Below are 19,360 nucleotides of genomic sequence, written 5' to 3' on the forward strand. Positions count from 1 at the left end.
AAGAAAAAGAAGGAACTGTATTGGACATACATTAAGAAAGAAGGAGAGGCTTATAAAAACAGTCTATGTGGAATGAAAGAAGTGAGGCAGGATTCCTGAATGATATGGTTGAGGAAGGAGCCCAGATGATGGGATGGTCGATGGCACTTATAGCAACATCAAGAAAAGCTCAATGGATCGCAGGAAATGGAGAAAGAGAGGACCTGCTAATATCGCAAAAAAGTTGATGATAATGATAAGTAAAGGGCGAGTAACTCTTAAATAGCAAATATGGATTAAAATTATTCACAATCTAAAACTGGTCGTCAAGATATACCTTTGCCAGATCCAAAATTCGAAAAAATCGCTTACCGACTAATGGAGGGGCGTAAGGTTACACTGAACAGCCAGACTGAAGCGGTTATTTAGTGAGGCTCCTGCAAATCATGTACAAACTGGCATAAAAGGGACTCCCATTAGAGAACGATCATGTAGGTGTCGTAATTACAATATTGTGATAATATCAGTAATAATTTTCATAATGGTGGTGATAATCAGTGTTGGTGATGGACGTCAGTGGTGTTGCCACGTCATTTCACGTCACGTCGCGCCACACTGGAGCGCCGGCAGCTATTCCAGCGTGCATCGGATTTCCATTTAATCGCGGCCGGCGCCAGAGGCGGCTGGAATTGGGCCGCGCATCGCGCCGATCACGCTGCCATTTTGTTTTTTGTTTTTCTTAAATTTATTTTCATTTTTACGCGGCCGTTCCATTAGAGCGCGATCACAACTCATCCGCCACTTAAACGAGCGACGCGCCCAGCCATGGCGGCGAGTGCTACGGAAAATTACTCAGACACCAACTCACTCGTAAATCTCTCGCTTTGTCCACGAGATATTTCGACTAGTCATCGCTTTTAAGCCAACACACTGAACGTACACGTCTGTGCGCCGTATTTGTAAGCGAGAGCCTTTCTAGGCGAGGTGTACTTTCCTAGTACTTCCGCAGTGGATCTTAATCCAGAAATGTCTCTCTCACACACAAAAGTCATTTCAAATATCTCAGAATGAATCGTCGTCGTCGTCACCCATCGCCTTGGGCATGCACAAGCATTAGCCCAATTGAGCTCCCCCCCCCCCCTTTCTCTCCGCAAAAAATGAAAAAAAGCTACAGCCTCCGTTGGCCTGATGTTTGCACATGCCTAACATAACTACATACAAGGAACTGATTACAGCTACATTGCTATCTGAAACATACATATGCAATAAAACAAGACTGATGATACTACGACCAATGCTGACCATCTTTCCGCTCTGCAACACATTTAGAATCATAACTTCACACAACTCATTCACTCGTTTTCGACTTCGTACGCCGAAGCACGGTACAAATACTGGAATATGTTACAAAGAATTTTATGAATCGTGCAACAGCTTCTAAAACACACACACACACACACACACACACACACACACACACACACACCACACACACACACACACACACACACACACACACACACACACACAGAGCGATTGAAACTCCGCAACTTGTTAGATCACCGAATGCCACACACCATAAACAACTGTTATCGTAGCTATCCGCAAAGAGATGCTCTGAACTTCAACATCGCTGGTCCACTAGCGCCACTGTCGAACCCAGGCGGAACGCAGGCAGTTAAAAGTTGGCCAAAGTAGAGACAACAGAGGCCGATCGCTACAACAAATGAATTTGGACATATATCCACGATCGAGGACTGTGACTGTTTGCATTAAGGTATGAATGCCTGCAACCAGAAAGTGGTTAGTCTTTCAACTTCTATTGGACATAAAACAATGTTAACACTCTTGTCGAAAGGTAAGGTTAAGTTAAAAAAGGGTGAAAAATTTTTTTTTCCCAGATCATGACACAACCCCTCAAATATGTTCACGCGACCGCCACTCTGACGCCGGTCGTTGTGGCCGAGCGGTTCTAGGCGCTTCAGTCTGGAACCGCGCGACCGCTACGGTCCCCCATAGGGCTCAGAGCCATTTTAACCCACTTTGACACCTGCTGTACAATGTACCTGGTGTCCGTAATGGAAGTCTCAGGTTCAAAACGCTCCAGAAGAAAAAACACCTCCTAGAATGATGTCAAATTTGAAGAGAGCATTGTTAACACAGGTGAAACGTCATGGAACACAGATTTAACGAAAGTTGTAGCAACAGACGGCGCTGTAAGCGTCTGAACGTAAATGAGGTCGGGTGCAAATTACAGATGAATCGCAAACCAACTGCTGTGGTTCGATTTCCGCATTACTCCATCCGTACTGTTGACTGAGCATGACTACGCAAGTTCAGCAGTCAATAGACGTGGCACTGTTAATTAGGTAAGCCGATTCACCACGGCAAGGTCCTACCACATCAGATGGGAACAACCGATTTTTAATCGGCCTGAGACCAAAAGCTTCATAAAAAGCAAAATGACACCGTTCTCTAACAGTCATGAGACTGACACAAGACATGTTCAGTTTGCTATACACCGCTTTGTGTCACAGGTCGAAATTGCGAAACGCTTGTTCCACAACAGGTTGGAGTTCCTCGTGGGTCACACTCACGGTGCGTGTCTTCAGTTCGTAATTGGAGCACTAAACACAATATCTTTCAGATAACCCCAGAGCCTGAGGGCCAGGTGGTAGGGAAATGACAGCTGATAATTCTATCATTTCCGCTTTATTGGCTGTGCAAAGTGCGGAGGAGCGCCATCTTGTAAAAATAAATAAATAAATAAATATTATGCTACCCACACGTACACGTTGTTGAAGCGTTGGAATGACGTTCGTGCACAAAAGACTCTCATAGCGTTTACTAGTTAAGGCACAGCTAACAGAACCCGCTGGACGCGGGAGAGAGACAGCTTGAAGGTGGTTCATTGAACCCTCTGCCACGCACTTTTTTGTGAATAGCAGAGTAATCACGTAGATGTAGATCAGATGCATCTCCTCGGAGAGAAAAAAAGAAGCCCTACAATAAAGGATGCGAAAGGGTAACAGGACCCGCAGGACTCCTCTTCTCGAAAAGAAAATCCACCCTACGATAAACGATGCCGTCAACCTGCACCACAGTCACCTTTGCAGAATGAAGTAGTACCTGGTGATGTGCGTGCGGAATTTCCGTTGCGCATATCCAGCAATTCTTCCTATTGACATGTCCTTGGAGATGGAAATGGGCTTTGTCTATCCGCAGGATGTTCCATAGCTATCCATTGTCCACTTCCACGTGAGCAGGAAATTCCAAAGCGAAAGTTTGCCTTGCTGTCAGGTCGGCAGGAAGCAACTCCTGCACATGGATGATTTTGTATGGATAGCAGTGCAGAATGTTTCGTAGGATTTTATGCACCGCTCTCGCAGGCGTGTCCAACGTTCGGACAATTCCCTGCGCACTGCATGTTTGCACACCACCGCTCGATCCCTCCTGCAACGATGTAGCTACATCTTCGACAGGCGTCAAATCAACTGCTTTTCTCGCTGTGCTGCATGGCACTTCCGAAGAACCTGTCTTTTCGAATTTTTGATCATTTTATCGAGACTGTTAGCAGACATCCGACCAACGCCTTTTTTCACACCCTCGAGTGTCTACAAGATTACTGGCGCGCAGTCACCGTTCTTGTGAAATAGCTTTACTAACAGTGCGCAGTCTTTCACGGAGACAATCATGTTGAGCGACTCGGGCGGCAACTGAGGAACAACCGTGTGTCGCCCTTCTGTTGGTGGTGGTGGTGGTGGTGGTGGTGGTGGTGGTGGTGGTGGTGGTGGTGGTTGTAAAGAAGATGATGATGTTGTTTGGTTTGTGGGGCGCTCAACTGCGTGGTTATCAGCGCCCGTACAATTTCCCAACCTTTGCTCAGTCCAACCTCGCAACTTTCAGGAATGATGAGGACAACACAAACACCCAGTCATCTCGAGGCGGGAGAAAAATCCCTGACCCCGCGGGGAATCGAGCCCGGGACCCCGTGCTCGGGAAGCGCGAACGCGACCGCGAGACCACGAGCTGCGGACAATTATGTTGGTGTGCATATTCTGACGCTCAGATTCCCGTTTTTTTGCGATGACTTCTCTCACATCAATAATACACTGTTCAAATTTGACGTTATTCTGAGCAGTGGCTCTCTTTCTACAGCGTTGTGAAACTGGAACTTCAACCACGGACACCCCGTTTGTGTTGAGGGCAGTCTGCAGCAGTGGACGGTCTCGTTGCAGGCGTGCTGCGCTGCCTGTGGGACGGCGTGTCGCGGCACTGCGAGGTGCGGGCGGGCAGCCTGGAGGTGCTGGGTTCGGAGCCCGGCTGCTGCCTGCGGCTGCCGCTGTGCCGCCTCCACCTGCGGCCGCACCCCGCCCTGCCCCGCGCCTTCACGCTGGGCACCGACCCCGAGGCTCCCGCGGCCGCCTTCCAGGTGAGTCCAGCCTACAGAACCTCCAGGTGTAACCTTCCGTTTTGCATGGCACTCCACCCCACCCTCTGTTGTGGATATCCTCTGTCCTTTTGAATCTTTGTATGAACCCTGAACCCGCCTTCATAGACGAGGTCGCTAATGCACGCGCGTTCCGTGGCGCTAGACTCAGAGGTAAACAGGTTCGAACCCGGGTGGTGGATGGAATTTTCATTGCCAGTATTTCGATCGCAAGGGGAGGAGAGGTAGTGGCGTAAAGTTCCTGAACACCAGTATCGAACATATTCCAAACGTCTTCACAATGTCACATGAAGAAAGGGAGTGTTGATGCTGATCTGTCTGCCGGATTGGGACGTTAAGCTCCGTGGGCACCTCCATGCTTTTCGAGAGGAGCGGGCTACAGCGCGGCACTGCATTTGACCCACTCTGCCTTTAATCAACAACACAAACCCAGCACTACACTGTGCAAGCACTCAACACAGTCACTCAACACAGTCACTCAACACAGTCACTCAACACAGTCGATCAACACAGTCGATCAACACAGTCGATCAACACAGTCGATCAACACAGTCGATCAACACAGTCGATCAACACAGTCGATCAACACAGTCGATCAACACAGTCGATCAACACAGTCGATCAACACAGTCGATCAACACAGTCGATCAACACAGTCGATCAACACAGTCGATCAACACAGTCGATCAACACAGTCACTCACACAACACATATACCAACTTGACACTTACGATCGGAGGAAGGCAACGGCGAACCATATCCACCAAGACCTTGCCGTCAGCGAGAAGCTCCTCCCTCCACCCCTCTAGAGCACATTCCAAGAGTATCGGAATATTGTCTCTACATGACACCTGTTACCGACACAGAATGACATTTGCATCACCAATTAAACTTCTGGCCACAAATGTAGGGGTAATCTGATGGATCTTTGTCATCTGTGCCCAGTGTAACACAATCCAAGACAAAAAGAAAAGAACGAGTCTCCACAAAGGAAGTATCAGGATGGGACTGAAGTCAGTAGATGAGATGTACGTGTACTGACAAAACAATTAGTTTCAAAAAAATTGGATGATTTATTCAGGAGAAAGAGCTTCACAAACTGGACAAATCAATAATGCGTTGATCCACCGCTGGTCCTTATGCATGCAGTTATTCTGCTTCGCATGATTTGACACAGTTGCTGGATGTCCTCCTAGGGTGATACCGTGCCTAATTCTGTCCAATTGGTGCTTTAGATCGTCAAAATCCCGAGCTGGTTGGAGGGCCCTGCCCATAATGCTCTAAACTTTCTCAGTGGGGGAGATGTGTCGACTCACCGTGTACAGGCTGGCAGTATCTTGCTGAAATGAAAGCCGAGAATGGCTTACCATGAAGGGCAACAAAACGGGGCATATAATACAGAATGATACACGGGAGATGGACGGTTTCTAATGAAATGATACTCAGCCGACTTTAAAATTAATGCATATTTATTTACACAAAATCAAAGCTCATTATTTGCCATTTTAATTAACAAAGTTGTTTGTGAAAAATAATGTCTTCAAGGTGATGTCCATTATTTCGAATGCAGGACTCAAGTCTCTTCCCAAAATCTCTGCAGGGATGCCAGCAATTTCTTGAATGTGATTCTTGAGTTTCTCCCGGCGTATTTGATAATCAAAATATCCACGGGTGTGCTGCCGGTCTATAGTGTCCACGGACACTATAGACCGGCAGCACACCCGTGGATATTTTGAATTTCTTGAATGATTTCATTCTTCAGCTCGTCCAAATTTCGTGGTTTGTGGTTATAGACAAAGTTCTTAAGGTACCCCCACAAAAAAGTCACATACTGACAAGTCGGGAGACCTGGGAGGCCAAGGAACATTGCCAAAAAGTGAGGTAATCCGGCCAGGATACATGCGTCTGACAACTGTCATTGAAGTGTTGACGGTTTGCGATGTTGCCCCATCCTGCTGGAACCAAACGAGTTTTAAAGGGATTCATCGTCTTCTTAGTTCTGGTTTCAAGAATGTTTCAAGCATACGAATGTAACGAACCGAATTAACAGTAAGTGGGCCCCGTTCTCTTAAAAGGTCCAATAATGCCAACAGAGCCAAGAGCACACCAGACTTACTTTTTCTGAGTGTAGAGGACGCTGGTGGATAAGGTGTGGATGCTCTGGAGCCCAGTAACGTAGGTTTTGCTTATTCACGGTCCCGTTTAAATGAAAATGAGCTTCATCGCTCATCAATAAAATTTCATTTTCATTTGATCCCAAAATCACTTGCATTCTGTAAGCGAAGTCTTCTCGTACAGCAAAATCAGTTTCCTTAAGTTGTTGGACAATGAGTATTTTGTAGGGATGGAATTTTAATTCTTTATGCAAAATTCGTCTAACCGGTTCACGATTGATTCGTTAACTCACTAGCATGACGTCTAGCTGAGCATCCTGGACTTCTGACTGCCGCTTGCCTTACACTTTCAACATTTTCTGGTATCGTTATTCTGCGTCTCGGGCCAGGATGCTTCTTATCCAGTATGTTCCCAGTTGATCTGGTTTTCCACCCATCTGAGTATTTTGTTACGGCTCGGAACAGCTCCATGTCGACCGACATTAAACCGCGCACTAAACAATCGCTGCGTAGCAATAATAGACTCACCGCTTTTCACGAAACTGTCATAGACAAACACTCGACGTTGCAAGTCCCACTGCTGCATAGTGACTGAGTAAATGAAATGGCGTCCTGTGTAGATCAGAACTATCCCCATCACGACTACCTCCCACCACCGTGCCCTCAGCGCTACGCAGTTCAAACCCGTCCGTCTCTCGCGTGTCACCCTGTATCAGTAACGTACCGCTGTGCTTACAGGGTGCCGCGTATGACAACCAAAGGAGTCCTGGTATGAAAAGAAATGGCACCCCACACCAAACCTCTGGTTGTCGGGGCATATGGCGGGTGACAGGTTGGTATCCTGCCACTGTCCGTGGCGTCTCCAGACGCGTCTTTGCTGGTCAATGGGGCTCTGTTCGAAGCGGGACCCATTCCTAAAGATCATTCTACTCCAGTCAGTGAGATTCCCGGCCGAAGACATGAATGTAAATGGTTCATAAAAAATGCTTGACAGAAGTTCCTAGATGTATCCTTAAACTAAACAAGGAAAAAGAATCATTTAAGTGTCCAAAAATGCTTAGGAACTGATTTGTAAATGAAAGTGCGTCACGTATCTGTTAAAGATTATCAGCAACTCACTTTCTATCATACTTAAAGTTTAATCAGCTGGTAAAAACTTCTACAATTTGTTCATAATGTGCTCTTCTTATTACATACTAAATAATCTGTCGGAACATGGACTGCCCAATCTTTTAGAGGGCTCGCAAGCGGATCCAATGCTGTAATTAGTAAGTTACCTCATTTCTAGCAACTTCCAGTGGTATAGAACCTGACAGGATATTTGCAAATAGGATAAGTTTTCTTACTGCAAATATGTCTACACGCTGACTATTTATGTATTTCAAGTTCACTTTACCCTAAATGCGCAATAAAATTTAGTAAATCTAACCCACTCGCGCACATGTATCTCTGAAGTAAGAGTGTAGAATGATTTCTGCAGTCTTTAAAACGCTCTTTATATGCCAAAATATTCAATTCGTATGGATGGATGCCGTGCTTCTTTCTTTCCAAAAGTAACGTTAAATTGTGGATAGTGCAGGATAATCTGCATCAGTACTCCGGAAACCATCTGACAGTGCGTAGCGGAGGGTACTTCTGGTACCTCTAACTGATCCCACCCTTCCCTGTTACTCTCGCGAATGCAGTGTGGGAGGAATGACTATCGTCAAGCCTCTGTATTGGCTCTAATTTCTCGATTTTTCTCATCGTGGTCATTTCGCGAGATGTATGTGGGAAGAAGTAACACGGCATGTTGTCCGGCTCTTCCAGAAAAGTATTCTCTCGAAATTTCAATAGTAAACTTCTCCCTGATGCACAACGCCTCTCTTTTAACGTCTGCGACTGGAGTTACTTGAACATCTGTGTAACGCTCTCCCACCGATAAACGATCCTATGACGAAACGCACCCCTCTTCGTTGTATCTCTCTATAAGTCCTACCTGCTTATGATTCTAGATTGATCGGCAGTACTCAAGACCGAGCACCTTGTAAACCACATCCTTCGTGGGCGAGCTGGATTTTCTTAAAATCCTTCCTATGAATCATTGACACATTCGCTTTTCGTACTATTTGTTGTATGTGGTTATCCTTTTTAAGGTAGCTCTGGATAGTGAATCCTAGATTTTTTGCGGTAGATACTGATTTCAGCAGTTAGTCATAAATAGTGTAGTTGTACCGTACTTATTTTCTTTTTCCGTGGTGCTATATTTATGGCTGCTACTACTGTTTCCATATTCTGACTCGTTCTTGACAACAAATTTCACAGGAGAGTGAATGTACTACAATACATGCCTCATTGCCGGTCGAAGTGGCCGTGCGGTTCTAGGCGCTACAGTCTGGAGCCGAGCGACCGCTACGGTCGCAGGTTCGAATCCTGCCTCGGGCATGGATGTGTGTGATGTCCTTAGGTTAGTTAGGTTTAATTAGTTCTAAGTTCTAGGGGACTGATGACCTCAGAAGTTAAGCCCCTTGGTGCTCACAAGGGAACCTCCCCATCGCACCCCCCTCAGATTCAGTTGTAAGTTGGCACAGTGGGTAGATCTTGAAAAATTGAACACAGATCAATCGAGAAAACAGGAAGAAGTTGTTTGGAACTATGAAAAAATAAGCAAAATATACAAACTGAGTAGTCCATGCGCAAGATAGGCAACATCAAGGATAGAGTGAGCTCAGGAGCGCTGTGGTCCCGTGGTTAGCATGAGAAGCTGCGGAACGAGAGGTCCTTGGTTCAAGTTTTCCCTCGAGTGAAAAATTTACGTTCTTTATTTTCGCAAAGTTATGATCTGTCCGTTCGTTCATTGAAGTCTCTGTTCACTGTAATAAGTTTAGTGTCTGTGTTTTGCGACCGCACCGCAAAACCGTGCGATAACTTGTACACTTGACGAATGGGTAAAAAGATTCTTCTACGTTGCCCGATTTAGGTTTTCTTGTGGATGTGATAATCACTCCCAAAAAAGTGATCGCTTCGGACGGACGGACGGACGAATAATAATTGTCTGAAAATAAAAAGTTAAAACTTTTAACTCGGGGGAAGTCTTGAACCAAGGACCTCTTGTTCCGCAGCTGCTCACGCTAACCACGGGACCACGGCGCTCCTGAGCTCACATTCTCCTTGATGGTGCTTATCTTGCGCATGCACTACTCAGTTTGTATATTTTGCTTATTTTTTTCATAGTTCCACAACTTCTTCCTGTTTTCTCGATTGATCTGGGGAGAGGGGGGAGAGGGGAGGAGGGGGGAGGGGGGGGGGAGCGAGGGCGTGGCGTGCGAGGGCGTGGCGTGCGGCTTCTTTACGACTATCTAACGACTTCCAGAGGCAACAGAAATTTGATTTTCAGTATTTCATATAATTAATGAATGAGTTTCAAAATTTTAAATACAGTCGTAATCTACTCGTTAAGAAATAAAATCGTGGGTTAAAGACTTATCGGAAGTGTTAAAGTTGGAAACTCGGTACTTTTCTTCAGGCAGCGTAATTCACGGTTTGCAGATTACCCACACCATATTCGTCCAGTATTTAAGAATGAGAGCAGTGAACGGCTTCTGACAAACATTACACTTAATTTCGAACCTTTTCGAAACCTTTATAGGTTACACGACCAAAAATTAACGAAAAGAAAAATGTTTAACTTACTAAATTTCCATCGTTCGTACAGCAAGACTTCAGCATCAGGCGCGACATTTCAATTAAGTATTTCTTCACTAATGACTCTATTCGTAATAGGAGCAGCCGGCGCTCTCGCGCTACTGACAATGTTACTTTCAGTATCACAGCAGCAAGTACTTCAGAGAATAAAGTCAAGGTTAAGGCCATTGGTGCACAGGCCGTGGTTGACGGTCCGCGTGTACTTCTTGGAGGTATTTTGAATTTTATCATCACAAAGTCTGATGCAGTCAATCAAGTTTCCGGTTGCCTTACAGTAGCTATTAGTCGCTGTGGAGGCACTGAGGGTATTGGTGGCCTTAAAAGTTTTAATAATCGTGACATCATTACATACCCTACTTTTAATATTGGTGAAGTTGCAATAATGACATTGGTACTCCTTACTTTTACTCTACGATGCCTTCCGTAATTAGGACAAGCAGTCCTCGTGCATTGCTCTTGTATTACAGAGATGTTTCGGGAACTCAAATTGGAATCACTGGATGGAAGGTGACGTTCCTCTCGACGGCCACAATTGAGAAAATTTTAGAGAATCGGTATTTGAGGCTGACTGGAGAACGATTCTACGGCCCCCAACGAACGTTTCGCGTAGGGACCATGAAGTTTAGGGCTCGTGCGGAAGACTATAAATGTCGTTTCTCTCTCTCTCGCTCTATTTGCAAGTGTTAACAGAAAAGGCAATGACTCAGTAGTGGTTCAGGGTACCATCCCCCCACATACTACACGGTGACTAGCGGAGTATATACGTAGACGGAGATATTTTGCAGAGAGTATCAACGTGTACCGTTGAATGTACAAGGTATGTTTAAAAATTTGCGGAGCATTGGTAATTTCGCGCCAATGGTGTGTTGGCGCCAAATGCGGTTGGCACCCCTGCATACGCCTGTGTACAATGTGTAACTACCGGAAGTTTCATTGTTTCATATCGGTTTGTTATTCTTCAGTGCTGTCTAGAGTAGAACGTTGTGTCGCACAGTTTGTGAATTTAGAGATGGCAGAGTTAGAGGAACAACGCGTCTGCAATAAATTTTGCGAGAAACTCACGAAAACCTTCGCAGAGACACACCAAATGACAAGAATCCTACTATGATAACCACTTAAGCCGTACTCGGTGTTACAGAATGGTTCACACGGTTTAAAAATGACCGGAAGGAAGTTAAAGATGACCCTCGTTGAGGACGCACTTCGACGTCTACCGACTACGAATAGCCGGCCGGAGTGGCCGAGCGGTTAAAGGCGCTACAGTCTGGAACCGCACGACCGCTGCGGTCGCAGGTTCGAATCCTGCCTTGGGCATGGCTGTGTGTGATGTCCTTAGGTTAGTTAGGTTTAAGTAGTTCTAAGTTCTAGGGGACTTCTGACCACAGCAGTTGAGTCCCATAGTGCTCAGAGCCATTTGAACCATTTTTGACTACGAATACGTCACGAACGTCAACGAAATTGTGCTTGCCAATTGAAGACTGGTTGCCCGAGAGATTGCAGAAGAATTTAACATTTCAGTTGAATGATGTCATGAAATCGTGACACATAGTCTTTGAACGCATCGTATTCCCTCCAAGTTCGTTCCATGGGCTATGAGTCAAGAACAGAAAGACCTTCCCCTCGCAATCTGTGAAGACTGCCTGGATCGCGCAGATGAGAATATGTTCCGTAAGAGAACCATAAGTAGTGGTCTGTGGCTATGATACTGAGAGCACTCCGTGTTCAGGCCACAAGTGGCCCATCGGGTCCATCCGACCGCCCTGTCGTCATCATCTGAGGATGCAAATAGGAGGGGCGTGTGGTCAGCACACTATTCGGTCGAGTAGCTCCTCAATCGGCATCACGAGGCTGAGTGCACCCCGAAAAATGGCAACAGCGCATGGCGGCCCGGTTGGTCATCCATCTAAATGCCGGCCACGCCCGACAGCGCTTAACTTTGGTGATCTGACGGGAACCGGTCTATGATACTGAGACCAAGGTTAAATCTTCACAACGGACCGGGAAAGCATCAGGTCACGTTCGACTTCGAAGGATTAGTTCACCATGAATTCGTATCTCAGGGACAAATTGTTAATCCATTATACTATCGGGACGTGTTGCGACGCTTGCGAGAAAATGTGACAAGGAAACTGCCTGAAATGCGGCGAGACAATTCATAACTTTTCAATCACGGTAACCCACCCGCATATGCACCCCTGTTGGTGCATAACTATTGTACAAAAAACGAAATCATTGTGCTGCCTCATCCTCCGTACTCTCCTTACCTGACCTTTGCCATCTTATTATTTTTCCAAAGTTGAAAACCCCTTGAAAGAACAAATATGTGTGGTTAAGTGGTTCAAATGGGTCTGAGCACTATGGGACTTAATATCTGAGGTCATCAGTCCCCTAGAACTTAGAACTACTTAAACCTAACTAACCTAAGGACATCACACATATCCATGCCCGAGGCAGGATTCGAACATGCTACCGTAGCGGTCGCGCGGTTCCAGTCTGAAGCGCCTAGAACCGCTCGGCCACACAGGCCGGCGACGAAGATCTGCAACGAGAGACGTGTAAGTAGGCTGTTCAGGTTTTTATGTTGGTAACGTCACGTAGCCCTCTGTTTGCATTCAAACAATGCAAACCAGCCACAGACTGCACACAGCACAGTCAGTGATTATATATATATATATAAAGTGTTCAAAAGTCATTATATATATATATATATATATATATATATATATATATATATATAATGACTTTTGAACACTATTAAGATAAATACATTGTTTGTTCTCTACCAAAATCTTTCATTTGCCAACTATGCCTGTCAGTAGTTAGTGCCTTCAGTAGTTCGAATCTTTTATTTATTTGGCAGTATTGGCGTTCGCTGTGTTGCAGTAGTTGGGGTAACGAAGATTTTTGTGAGGTAAGTGATTCATGAAAGGCATAGGTTATTGTTAGTCAGGGTCATTCTTTCGTAGGGATTATTGAAAGTCAGACTGCGTTGCGCTAAAAATATTGTGTGTCAGTTTAGTGTTGATCAGAATAAGTAAAGAGAGAAATGTCTGGGTACGTTCAGTTTTGCTCTGCTGTTTGAAAAGCAAATAGCTTAGTTTACCAGCACAGTAATACATAATTTTCTAAGGGGACGTTTCAGATGAGATAAAAGAAAATTCGCAGACTGCACTAAGCGCGATCTAGCAAAAGGCGTACCAAGACTGCTTCCAGAACTGGAAACGGTGTTGGGGGTATCGATTGTGTTGGAGATAATGCGCAATGAGTACAAGGTAAGCGTAGAAAAATTTTCCGTACAAAGTTTCGGAATTTTTTGAACGGACCTTACACTTGGAAAAGTGTGATTTTACGACACTTTCTGCAGCGGGCATGACGTCATAAACAAGGAGATATGTAAAAAAACTAGCTTTTTTAAAAAGTGGGTTTTTTACACTTGGAGAGTTCGATTCTAAGAACCAGGGGTGGGAGGAACGGTTACTGCTTTATTCCTTACAGTGACAATCTGTTCCACAACCAGCTCTCAGTGTGTCTGAAAACAACTGGGCCACTGTAACGGGCCGCATCTCGGAGAGCCCACTCCTCTATTCGTTCTTACAGGAATAGAAGTTTGGAAACAAAAGAGAAACTCTTGTCGTGTGCAGATGTCTTGTTCAGTGCCGGGTGGAGGGAGGAATGATCTGTTTTGTGTCACTGCGCCATAAAAACTGGCCCCGCTTTTAACATCGGCCGCGTTATGGAGATTGACTACAACTGGTTAGTGCCAGCTGTTCCGTAAGGCGAGCGTACTCGAAGGAAGTCGTAAAGGGCCGCGACGCCAATAAAAAACAAGTCGCTCGCGACCCCGCAGTGATACGTAACAGTACTGCTGCTGCTGCTGCGACCACGCGTCCCCATTCCGCCGTACTGCGCCCGCCCCTCTTCGGCGCCGCAGTATCAGCTGATTAACGTCGACTGTCGAAGCCGGGCGGTGACGTCCCATGTCACTCGCCTAGCACACACTCGTCCAGGAAAAAAACTGTTCCACTCCCATCTGGCACGTCACAGACTCCGGACAACCGTAGCAGGCGGCAGTGTAGCAGCGACACCCAAAGCCTTATTTACACTGGGGCGAATGTAAGCGAACTCTGCGATGGCGATCGAGCATTCGCAGACAATTCACCAGTGTTCGCCGCAATTCGTCTCTACCTGTGAACACGCGTTTACACTAGAGGGAACGGAAGACAACACGAAATAACGAGAGTATCCTACGATCGCTTCGTTATTGTTTCTTGGCGCTGATAGTATTCACACTAACCTAAAAAAAAAGTCACAACACCAGGGAGTTGTTGTGCGATGTTAAAATTGATGGGAGTTTTTCTACATCTGAAAGATGGCGTTTGTTCAAATTTCGCGCCAGTCGCTGAAGAATGGCGGTAGTAGCGCCACTACGAGGATGCATGTAAGTTTTGCTTTAATACTCGCTGTAAGGATCTTGAGCGTTACTTACTTTTGAGGTTCGACGTAATGAGTTAGCCATGAATGCCCATAAGGCGACAAACACTGCCTTATAAACACGTCAGTGAGTTTGAACGGGGTCGCGTAATAGGGCTGCGAAAAGCTGGATATTGCTTCTGCGATACTGCAGAAATGTAGCCACTGCACATTATTGACGGCAGCATGATCACGAGAATGTACGGTCGCATGAAGACCATGCTGAGGACGGCCACGTGGCACTGTAACACCGGAAATGCAGGATGCATGGCACCTGCTATCAATATATAATTTTTTTAAACGTATGTCAATATTTGTAATTTAAATGCTTTCTTTTAATAAGTAAGGACATTGCTTCACTGTATGTGTACATTTAGGTAGAAGTCTGTTGAAGTTTTATTGTATTTATCTGTGTTTTACTGTGAAACTTATAAGCTCTGGGAAAAAGCCAAAGGAATTGTTATTTGCATCGACTAACAACGATAATAGCAGTGCTTGTGCGTTGTAAAATCTTTGGGTAGGGGGTTGTTGCGCGCAGAGAGAGAGAGAGAGAGAGAGAGAGAGAGAGAGAGAGACGGGTTACAGCGCTTGTGGTGTGCGGAAATGTGGTGTTAACGCTCTGGCAGTAGAGAGTACAATTTCGGCGGCATCATGTACGAGCGCCGGCCAGATGACTAGTAGCAGGAGGAAGGACAGTGGACGGGCGGAAGAGGCTGTATTAATTAAGATTTCCCGTTCCTGTAATTAGCCGTGGCCCCACAAGATGCTACTGTCTTCAACAACAGCAGCAGTTCCAGCAACACAGATTCGTCGTCGGCTCAGAGTTCCGTCGCACGCACACCACTCAAATAAGACTGTTCATTGGTAGAAAGTATTAACGGCTAACCCAGCAGCACAACGGAATGATCTGATTAATGAACTTTATTTAAGTAATAATCAGTTAAATTCAGTGCGATTGTGTCCTTATTGCCCCCAGATATTGTTACCAAGCAGGCTCCTTGTTTCCTGTTTTCCTTACATGCTAACCGAAGTTTGAGAATCACAGGAAAAAATCCAGATCTAAAGAAAATGCACAAATTAAGAGTGCGGAAGTTATATTTATTTTACATATCGCTTGGAGCACATGGCTCTTTGGTTTGGTACGTATTCTAGTATTTAATTCTGTTCAAGTCAGTAAAAAAAAAAAAGGCTCAGTTGTTCAGACAATAATATGAAATCCAATTTGAAAACTAAGTAGCTACAAAGTAAAAAGTGCTTGCCTTTCTCTAAATTTCTTCGATGACGTTATGCTGAGGTCACTGAAAGTCATTTTTCACGTAACGAAGTTCAATACTAACATACAGTTTAAGTGGATATTTTCAAATCATTACTCGATTGTCTTTTGCAGAATTTAGTGACGTAAAAGTGACTTCTCAGTTTTCTTTATCATTGCATACTCACTTGAAATTAGTGTCAAAAAAACGTGACAACCTTCAGCTGCCACGTCAGTGTTTAATAATAAATGTTTTTCTTTCCCATCATCTTGTGCAGTATTTTGGATGTAAATCGCCCTAGTGGGCTGGTGACCGTAATTATTTCCTTTTCGTTCATTAGTGTAACTTTCGGATTCATAATCAGTAGTACCCCTTTTCTGTCCAGTGTTGTTCGTGAGTGAATGCACAAAATAACTTTCATTTTTCCAAATTGTAGCTCTGTTAGGTTTACTTTTTTAATTTTAGTAGACTTTTCTATCAGAAAGATCGGTTGTACACTTTTCCCCAAATTATCGGTATTACTTCTTCGGGAAAGCTGACCTTATCCAATTAGAAAGATTCCATTAGGTATACACGCGATCCACGGTCATATTTTATATCGCAAGCAGGATAGGCCGATTAGCAAGGGGGAGGTTACAGCACTACCGAGAGGGAAGACCCTCCCGTTCGGCGTATGGCTCTGGCGCATCTTACTACTTCTGCATCAGCAGTTGGTACCACTGTGACACAACGAACTGTTGCAAATCTATTACTTAAGGGACACGTCCTAGCCAGACGCCATATAGCGTGCATTCCACAGTCCCCAAACCACCACCTTTTGCAGTTTGAGTGGCGCCAAGGGAGAGCTGATTGGAGGAAGCTGGTTTCCACATTTCTGCTACTATTTCACCTTACCTCAGGACTTGGTGTTCTTCGAACAGTTGATGATATTCTATATTTCTTCAATGGAGGGTCATTGAGATCATGGTTCCTGATGAAAGATTCATGGAGGGCGTCTCCATTTAGGTTCCTCGGTGTTGAGAACCTTCTGTAAATTTTATTATTATTGTATCGTACTTTCTACGCACTCTGCAATGCCAAAAATTTGAGCTAGGTTAAGGTTTAACGTCCCATCTACGTAGAGTTCAGTAGATGTGCAGCACAACCTCGAACTGAGGAAGGAAATCAGCTGTATCTATTTTGAAGGTACAGTGACTGCATTATTTAGGGAAGCCACGGAACCTGGACGCCCGGATGAAAGTCTGAATGACATGGTGCAGTGGTGGTACACATGGTTCAGTCATTGCAACGTAAACTGTAAAAGAAATTGATATAGGCCAAAGCAGTTAATTAAATTTCTACCAGCTCCGGGATTCAAACTCGGCGCTCCTTCTAACTAGGCAGATACACTATTCGTTACGTCACACTGGCGCTAGACATACCACAGCTAGATGGACTACCGTAGTACATCTGCCTCATTCCAACTCACCCCTCAGCCCATTGCAAGTCGCCTTCTAAACCTGCATCAGTATTGCAGAGACACTCTGAAATTGGGATAGCGTCTTTGCAATGATCGACATGCGGTTAATCCTTCCTGTGCCTCAGGTGTAGGTGATATATTAATCATATATCGTTGGTATTCCTGAGAGTATTGAGTCTCACCTTTAACCCATTTCTGCCTAACGTAACATATGTGTCACATAACATTCTGCCATGCTTATCTCTTGTTGGTAAGAATCATTGTTTGAAGTACCTATTGCTGTGGCCTGCCGGTGTGTCCGAGCGGTTCTAGGCTCTTCAGTATGGAACCACGCGACCGCTACGGTCGCAGGTTCGAATCCTGCCTCGGGCATGGATGTGTGTGATGTCCTTAGGCTGTTTAGGTTTAAGCAGGGCCAGATGTGGACTCTGACCACAATCTATTGGTTATGACCTGTAGATTAAAACTGAAGAAACTGCAAAAAGGTGGGAATTTAAGGAGATGGGACCTGGATAAACTGACTAAACCAGAGGTTTTACAGAGTTTCAGGGAGAGCGTAAGGGAACAATTGACAGGAATGGGGGAAAGAAATACAGTAGAAGAATAATGGGTAGCTTTAAGGGATGAAGTAGTGAAGGCAGCAGAGGATCAAGTAGGTAAAAAGACGAGGGCTAGTAGAAATCGTTGGGTGACAGATGAAATGCTGAATTTAATTGATGAAAGGAGAAAATATAAAAATGCAGTAAATGAAGCAGGCAAAAAGGAATACGAACGTCTCAAACATGAGATCGATAGGAAGTGCAAAATGGCTAAGCAGGGATGGCTACAGGACAAATGTAAGGATGTAGAGGCTTATCTCACTAGGGGTAAGATAGATAATGGCTACAGGAAAATTAAAGAGACCTTTGGAGATAAGAGAACCATTTGTATGAACATCAAGAACTCAGATGGAAACCCAGTTCTAAGTAAAGAAGGGAAAGGTGGAAGTAGTATATAGAGGGTCTATACAAGGGTGATGTACTTGAGGACAATATTATGGAAATGGAAGAGGATGTAGATGAAGATGAAATGGGAGATACGATACTGCGTGAAGAGTTTGACAGAGAACTGAAAGACCTGAGTCGAAACAGGGCCCTCGGAGTAGACAACATTCCATTGGAACTACTGACGGCCTTGGGAGAGCCAATCCTGACAAAACTCTACCATCTGGTGAGCAAGATGTATGAAACAGGCGAAATACCATCAGACTTCAAGAAGAATATAATAATTCCAATCCCAAAAAAAGCAGGTGTTGACAGATGTGAAAATTACCGAACTATCAGTTTAATAAGTCACAGCTGCAAAATACTAACGCGAATTCTTCACAGACAAATCGAAAAACTAGTAGAAGCCGACCTCGGGGAAGATCAGTTTGGTTTCCGTAGAAATGTTGCAACACGTGAGGCAATACTGACCCTACGACTTATCTGAGAAGCTAGATTAAGGAAGGGCAAACCTACGTTTTTAGCATTTGTTGACTTAGAGAAAGCTTTTGACAATGTTGACTGGTATATTCTCTTTCAAATTCTGAAGGTGGCAGGGGTAAAATACAGGGAGCGAAAGGCTATTTACAATTTGTACAGAAACCAGATGGCAGTTATAAGAGTCGAGGGACATGAAAGGGAAGGAGTGGTTGGGAAGGGAGTGAGACAGGGTTGTAGTCTCTCCCCGATGTTATTCAATCTGTATATTGAGCAAGCAGTGAAGGAAACAAAAGAAAAATTCGGAGTAGGTATTAAAATCCGTGGAGAAGTAATAAAAACTTTGAGGTTCGCCGATGACATTGTAGTAGATGAGTTTTGCTATTTGGGGAGCAAAATAACTGATGATGGTCGAAAAGAGAGGATATAAAATGAGTATTGGCAATGGCAAGGAAATCGTTTCTGAAAAAGAGAAATTTGTTAACATCGAG

General features: G+C 44.8%; 1 protein-coding gene across 1 annotated transcript in view; it reads left to right on the plus strand.

Moving 5' to 3' along the window:
• The window catches only part of LOC126234981 (uncharacterized), a 551,742-nt gene that overhangs the window by 379,142 nt on the left and 153,240 nt on the right, over positions 1 to 19,360 (plus strand). Inside the window, exon 4 of the mRNA XM_049943720.1 lies at positions 4,218 to 4,411. Within this exon, the coding sequence (XP_049799677.1) occupies positions 4,218 to 4,411 (194 nt within the window). The remainder of the gene's footprint in view (positions 1 to 4,217; positions 4,412 to 19,360) is intronic.

This window comes from Schistocerca nitens, chromosome 2 (genome assembly GCF_023898315.1).
Source record: "Schistocerca nitens isolate TAMUIC-IGC-003100 chromosome 2, iqSchNite1.1, whole genome shotgun sequence".
In the NCBI taxonomy this organism is placed as follows: domain Eukaryota; kingdom Metazoa; phylum Arthropoda; class Insecta; order Orthoptera; family Acrididae; genus Schistocerca; species Schistocerca nitens.